The sequence below is a fragment of the Microtus ochrogaster genome, unplaced genomic scaffold, assembly GCF_000317375.1.
Source record: "Microtus ochrogaster isolate Prairie Vole_2 unplaced genomic scaffold, MicOch1.0 UNK11, whole genome shotgun sequence".
NCBI classification, from domain to species: Eukaryota; Metazoa; Chordata; class Mammalia; order Rodentia; family Cricetidae; genus Microtus; species Microtus ochrogaster.
In genome coordinates, this window is record NW_004949109.1 from 3469523 (window position 1) to 3477695 (window position 8173).

General features: G+C 36.4%; 1 protein-coding gene across 6 annotated transcripts in view; it reads right to left on the reverse strand.

Annotated features, from left to right (window-relative positions):
• Window positions 1-8173, reverse strand: part of Erbin (erbb2 interacting protein) — a 110383-nt gene that overhangs the window by 58568 nt on the left and 43642 nt on the right. For all 6 annotated transcript variants that reach the window (XM_013353552.2, XM_005366577.2, XM_013353551.2 and 3 more), the window contains exon 5: window positions 196-274. In XM_013353552.2, coding sequence (XP_013209006.1) covers window positions 196-274 — 79 coding nt within the window. The remainder of the gene's footprint in view (window positions 1-195; window positions 275-8173) is intronic.

Genomic DNA, 8173 nt, shown 5'->3' on the forward strand with positions numbered 1-8173 from the left:
ACACACACACACACACACACACACACACACACACACCTGCACCAAACAAACAAACAAAACCCTGACTCTCTGTATAACTAAGATTGATCCAATTTTTCTTCAAGTGTCTAAAGAAACAGTCTACATTCTACTACTTACTGCTCTGCAATTGTTTAGAGTCAAGAAAGCAGTTTATAATTTAACTGAAAGACTTACTTAGAAATAGGGTTTACACTGGCCTCCACAACTGTCAAAACTTTACAATTTTTAATATTTTCTGGAAATTCTTGGATTCCTAGAAAACAAACAACCAAATTAATAGGATATATTACAGATATGTCAGTCTTGGGGAAGAGAGGTATTACAAAGGCCAAAATAATAATAATAAAGACATTGTGGAGATTCAGAAACTAATTACCAACTAACCAAGAACTCAGGAAACTGACACATCAATGCAAATCAGGCCACTTTTCACCACAATTTGTCTAACTCCCTTTTAATTTTCTTTCATTTGCCTCCCTATAGCTGCTAAATACTTTGATTAGTTTTTCTGCCTTTCCTTAGCACTTCTGGAAATCAGTATCTTTCCTATGAACTAGTTAATGATAAAAGACACAAAAGGCAAAACATTTAACATCCTATTTTTTCCTCAGGGAAAAAGAAAGAAAACAGCTTTTAAAATGGAGGGTTCCAGACTGGGCTGGTTCCCTATGTGTATAAAAGGAACAGAGCTCCAAACAAACCTGCAGGAAGGATGGAAAATATACCCTAAAATGTGCCCTAAGGCAGTAGTGCTGTCCACCTCTAATATAAACCTTTTCCCATACCTTCCCATGTTATCACTTCCCTTTTCTTCGAACCTTCTTACTTCACAGTGAAACACTTACAATGTAACTATTTAAGGGCCACAATGATTTCTGTACACTATCATGTTTCAAGAGACCTACTGGGCATTTTGGTTTCTACATGTTCTTCAGACCAGTGAAGTAAAGGATTTTTTTTTTAAAAAAAAACTTCCAATCTGTTATTTACCTGTATATTTGCAATATACCTTTAAATTACTGTGATGTCAAATTTTAGTTTCATTAATTTATCATACCAAAATTATAGGAACAAATAATTGGTGATTGGCAGCAGACTACAGATCAATTTTAATTATTTGCATCATTCTGTTCTAAATGAAAACTAATTAGAAACTTTTGAAAAGCATATTCTGAATGAATTTTATATAGTCTCCTTCATTATCATAATGATCCAATAGGGTTGTCACTTTAGGGTTATTTATGATCATATCAATTTCATCACAAGATCCTACGTAAAAAACAGAACAAAACAAACAACAAACTTACTGTAACACTAAGTGTGGAGTTCTACATGATAAAATTAATGATGAAAATCCACAACTAGCATATTATTTGGTCAAAACTCACCAATGAATTGGGTGTGGAAATATGTGTGCTTAACATATGCAAGGTTGTCCTGGGTTTAATCCCCAGCATCATCAAAGAAAAAAATCACCAATAGATGCCAAAATTAGTAGGTAAAAGTATAGTATAGTGAAAAAGATTCCCCAACAAGATACTTCATAGAGTAACGAAGAGTAACTGAATCTGATGAGCACCTCCTAAATGACATGTTTTGGACTTATTAGCAGTTATCAGTTAGCCTCATCATGTGGCAACTGAGAAAAGAATGCAAAGTCATACACCTTGAATTTAATGATGGGAAGCATCAAAGAAAAAAAAACTCACATTAAGAGAACTTTAAAGAAATGCCAGTATAATAAAAAAAATTATCAGGAAGAAAAGGAAGTCCGAGAAACTAGGAAGAGGAATCTGTCTTAAGAGACCTGTCTAAAGGTAGCACATGAAAGTAACAAATTCCAGTATGGATGCTGAGAATATACATTGCTGATAAGAGCACATAGCCAACTATAGAAAACATGGTTGTTCCTCAAAATGTTACATACAGTATTATAAATGACCCAGAAGTTCCACTACAAGGTATATATGTAAGAGCATGTAAAACATATGTTCAAATTAAATGTTATACAAATGCTCATACTATGTAGAAGAGCCCAGATGTCCATCAATAATAAATGAATGTATAAGCATAATGAACATAATATAGTATGTTCACATTATAGAATATCAAAATATGGTACAACAAGGATGAATACTAAAAATATGCTAAGAGAAGGAAGCTGGACACAAAAGGTCATATTTATTTGAAAAACCAACAATAAACAAATCTTTACAGAAACAAAGCAGATAAGAGGTTATCTGGTGTTTGCAGTTACTTCCTCCAAATTGAAACTTAAAATTAAGGTTCACAGACTTAGAAGGCTCATCAAACTTTAGAAGAGTCACAACCTCTCCCCAAGATTATATATAAATAGTAAACAATCTAGGAAAGAAGAGATTCCAGTGGAGCTTCACTCTAAGTTCAGCAGAAGCCAGGTGACAAATCATGGGCTGTCACCAGTTTTTTGCTGATACAGCTGCCCTTCTGGGTAAGCAATCCAAGTAAACTCACTGGCTCAGAACACTAGACCTTGGAATAATTTCTTTGGTCTGTCTTGGGTACACTATCTGAGGTGAGAAAAAAATGTTCACTCACATCTCCATAGGAAAAAGTCACACAACATGAGAGCTTGGGAGATGCTAGGAAAGAGACAGGAATTCTTTATAGACTGATGAAAATATTCTATATAGGTACTGGTAATGGTGGAAGAAAATTTAAAATGTGCTAAATTCTACCAAATTGTATAATGTAAGAGATCTTTTAACCTTCAAAACTTTATCTATAATTCCTATCCTTGTCTGAGTGTTATATTAACACTTTTTTAAAAACTAGGCTTTGTTCAAGTACCTCAAATTCAAAAATGTTTACTTTATTATTCAGCAAACATGTTCCCAATACAAAGTGTTCATGTAGACATGAACTACAAATACTAGGACTTTATAAAAATTTAAATTTGGTAAGTGGGCCGGGGAGATGGCTCAGTCAGTCAAGTGCTTGCGGTACAAGAATGAGGTTGTGTGAATCTGGATCTCCAGCACTTGTGCAGAAAAGCTGGGCATGGAACCACAGCTTTTTTCTGTCATCCCAGCTCTGGGTAGGAAGGTGGGGGAAGAAAGAAACCAAGGACTTGATATATAGTTATTTTAGCCAAATCAATCAGTTCCAGGTTCACTTAAAGGCCTTGTCTCAAAGAAGTAAGGTGGTGAGCAGTTGAGAAAGACACCTGACTTCAACCTACGACTTCCACATGAGCACACATGTACAAAGACAGACAAGACAACACAAGACAACACAAGACAGGTAAGCAAGCAGGCTGGCACACACACACACTCACTTGCACATGCACACAGGCATGCGCACACATCAATGTAGTAAAGAAAATGATTTTATCATACTGGTTACTTCCTACCCTAGTAAAGTTCTTTTTATCTATTGTCCTTTTTCTTACTCTTGCAGATCTTGTTAGGTATAATCAGGCCTCATCCTTTGGGCTTTTCCTTTAAAGTTATGACCTTAGTGAATGCACCTAATCTTTGTCCTGACATATCACCCATATGGTGACAACTTTCAAATGTATTCCTCTAGAACTGTTTTTATAACTTACAAATATAATCTTACAAATAACTGGATGAGATGTTGGTATCTCAAACAAGAAAGCAAGCAAGCAAGCAATTAAACAAAAAGTCCAAGTTACTGAGATAACTAATCTAGAAAATGGGGAGGAGGAGTCTTTGTCAGCTATATTTCAGACAAGTGTTTAATATCTAGAATATATAAAGAATTGCAAAAGTTAAACACATACACACATATATACAAACCTGCAATCAGAAAGGTAAGTAGTCAATGAGCTGAACACTTCTCATAGAAAACATGTATGGCCATCAAAGAAACATACATTACAACTACTTTGAGATCTACCTCATTCCAGTCAGAATGACTACAGTCAGGAAAGATAAATGTGAGGGAGGGTATGGGGAAAAAGGAATAATAAATTTATTCACTGTTACAGTCACTACAGAAATCAGTGTAGAGGCTTCTCCAAACACTGAAAACAGAACTACCGTACAACCAGTTATACACTCCACAGCATATACCTAAAGGGCTATATCATACTCAGAGATACTTATTTATCACCGATAAGTTAACAATAGAAAGGAAACAAAATCAGCCCAGATGTCCACCAGCAAATGGATGAATGGATAATGACAACATAGGATATAAACCAAAAATATTTTATTCAGCCACACATATACACACAGAAAAAAATGAAGTTAGGAAATCTACAGGAAACGGGAAGAACTAGAAAGCATTGAGTGATGTAACTCAGGCTCAGAAGGACAAACACCATCTGTTCTCTTGCATATTTGAATACCAGCTTTAATTTTTATTTTACGTGTGTGGGTGCGTCTTTCCCCTGTATGTTTATGTGTACACCACATGCATGCCTAGTGTCTAGAGACCAAAGGAGAACATCAGATTTCCTGAGAACAGTTGTTAAGCAGTTGTGAGCACTGACCCAGGTCCTCTGGAAGAGCACCCAACACTTTTAAGAGATAAGACTTTCTCCAGTCCAAAATGGGCCAGGCTGGCCTCTGACTAGTGAGCCTCCTGCTTCCTTCTCTTTAGCATATCTAATTAGAGTGAGTTGCTGCAACCCACCAAGTCCTAGGTTCTTGTTGTAAAACCTGTGCATCTAGGAGGAAATAAATATGACCATTGGGCAAGAAACTAAAAAGGGGCCCTTGCCTGGGAAGGGGAGGAGACAACAGAATATGGAATATTAATGTGGAAGGGGGAATACTGTGGCAATAGAATACAAGCAGGGAAAAGGAGGGGCAATAAGATGAAAGAATATCTTGAACGAAGGAGGATCAACCAAAACAAAAGGATGTATGAAAATATTACAAGGAAATCTGGTATTTAGTAATTTAATTGAAAATATTCCTGAGTTGCCCCTTGAAATTGCAATTGCAGTGCCTACCAATTCCTCCATCTCAGCTGGCTGCAATTTTGTCTTTCCAGTTGCAAGATAAAATCAATGAGGTAATCTGTAACTCTCTTCTTACATGCACATGCAGCAATCCATCACCAAACACTGATTCTACCTTCAAGGATATCCATAGTCGGCCACACCCATCTCTACCACCATCATCTCCACAAACTAAAACTGTGTTTGAACTGGCTGTTTTCCACCCATGTACTCACAAACTCTTCATACACATAGCTAAACCTAAATATCAATATTCATACAGATGCCCAAGGCCTACATTATCTGCTTCTACAAATCCCAACCTCTGCTTTTATTTCTAATATAATCTATTAGCTTAGTACTCTGTTTTTACTACCCTGTCCCTGGGTTTATCACACATGCTAAGGACACTAAAACATTATAGATGTTCGTACACTAGCTATTTTCTCTTTCTGGTGCACTTACTTCAGATATGTACATGGCAAACTTCCTTACTTTTTCAAGACATTCCCAAAGAGGTTTACCTTCAAAGTATGAGTATTATCTAGTCTGAAGCAGAAAAGAAAGACAGGGAAAATTAAAGGGACAAAGGAAAGAAACCCCAAAGTCATCAAAATGACAAACATCCCTTTCACAATGACTTTATTCAGATGATAGTAACTTCTGCTTTGCTATGGTCTGACATTCCTATAGACAAAATTTAAGATAACCAGTCCAGAGTCAAAAGTTCCAACAAAATTAAGAAACTTTGCTGTAATGGTCAATATTTCTTTTATAAAGACAGAATATTAAAATACCTATGAATCATGCTTACGGCCTAAACATGTATAACCAAGTTTGTCCTTTCCCAGCTCTAAACCTAAGAAGAAATTTATAATCTCACAAGAAACTCTATAGGCTGGAAAGATGGCTCAGCAGTTAAGAACACTGGCTGTTCTTCCACAGGTCCTGAGTTCAATTTCCAGCAACCACATGGTGGCTCATAGCCATCTACAGTAAAGGTCTGGTACCCTCTTCTGGCCTGGAGGCATACATGCTGACCAGTGTTGTAGGAAGCCACTTGTTTGTTCCTGGTTGATCAGCCCCGAAATAACCACACAAAAACTGTATTAATTAAATCATTGCTTGGCCTATCAGCTCTAGCTTCTTACTAGCTAGCTCTTACATCTAAAATTAACCCATTTCCATTATTTTATATTTTACAACAATGTTCATGGCCTACAGGCAAGGTTCCACCTGGCAACTCGTGTCTTTCCCCTCTGGCAGCTACATGGCGTCTCCCTGACTCCACCTTATTTTTCCCAGCATTCAGTTTAGTGTCTGTGCTCCACCCACCCACCAGGAGGAAGGGAGGGAGGGAGAGAGAGAAAGAGAGAGACAGAGACAGAGAGCGCACACGAGAGTGAGCTGGGTGGGCCATGGGTTTTCTCTGGGTACCCAAAAGGTCACACCCCAACCTGGTCCAGCCTCTTAAAGGTTATTGGCTGAAGGAGGTTCCCCATCACCTCCCCCTTTTGTCTATATAAGAGAGTTCCAAACCTAATAGAAAACTATATGCACTAGGAATAGATATCAAATATAAAATTAGAATTACAACCAGTATAAACAATATTAAGCAAGAAGATATGCTAAAAAATGTTTTAATAGACAATCAATCCTAAAGAGTCTAAATCTTGCATTGGAAGTGGCTTGGCTAGATCATAAGAGGAAGGTAACTACAACTATTTAATCTTCAACTCCACTGAAGGCCTGGGAAGGGAGATAGTATTAGGCAGGAAGTGCAATCCAGCAGCTTCCAAATGTGTAATATATGACAGAGACATAGGGTATTAAAAAGTTATTCTCATGAGAGTCATTCTTTTTTGTAATTATAAAACATATGTTCATTTAAAAATTTTTAAAAGCTCATTTTTTTCTTCTCTCCCTACCTCTCTGAAAGATTTTAAAATTTAAAATGTTATCTTCTATACTAGGTATAGAAAGCTAAACAAAATTATTCCTTATTTGTTAATAATTCATTATTCAGTAATCTGAGCATGCCTCATTAGTAGAATATGGAAAGAAAATCTTTCAAATACAAAAAATTAACATCTTTTAATAACTTTTTAAAAAGTCACACAGATTAAGGATAGTTCTATTTCTTTTTTTAAAAATATTTATTTATTTATTATGTATATAATATTCTGTCTGTGTGTATGTCTACAGGCCAGAAGAGGGTACCAGACCTCATTACAGATGGTTATGAGCCACCATGTGGTTGCCAGGAATTGAACTCAGGACCTTTGGAAAAGGAGGCAATGTTCTTAAGCACTGAGCCATTTCTCCAACCCCGATAGTTCTATTTCTCCACATAATAAAGACCTAATATAAATTCACAACTAACATCATGTTCAACAACTAAAAGCTCAAAGCTTTCCTTCTACAATCAGGAACAAGGAAAAAAAAATCACTATTGTCACTACACCTATTCAGCACCACAGAATGCTTCATTCAACTATCAACCACACAAGCAACAGCTATCTATAACACTGCAGTTGAAACCTAGTCTCAAATGCTGCAGTAGTCTCCAGTGTCCAAGTACAATACATTTATTCATGTATATGTGGTGATACTGGTGTAAACAAACCTGAGTCTGGTCACAGTGACCAGTCTGGTTTACACAGTGAGTTCTAGGACAGCCACGGCTATGTAAAATGACCCTTTCTCAACACCACCTCTTAATTATTCGGTGTGAGAGCATTTAGAAAGAATAAGGTCTACAATTTCTTTAAGGGGTTAGACAACTGAATCCTTTTTCTATAATTATAATAAATAACCATTCTATTTTCCCATTAAAATGGTAACTACTTGACATTTTTCTTAAAAAAAAAAAAACAAAAAAAAAACACCACCTCTCACAACACACATACACAAAAAAGTCTCCAGGCAACTAAGGAATATGGAGGATGGGAGAAATAGTCTTCCCCAGGGAAGAGCACACCAAATTGGTTATCCAATACTAAATGATCAGTCCTGAAGTCATATAACACATAGGCTGAGAAAGTATGTATTTATATTTAGGTAAGAACAATTAAGAAAAAGAAGCCATGAATTTGAGAGGGGGAGAGTTACATGGGAAGAAGCAGGGGTCGGAAAATTATATAATTTCAAAATATAAAAGATGATTTTAATGCTGGGCGGTGGTGGCGCACGCCTTTAATC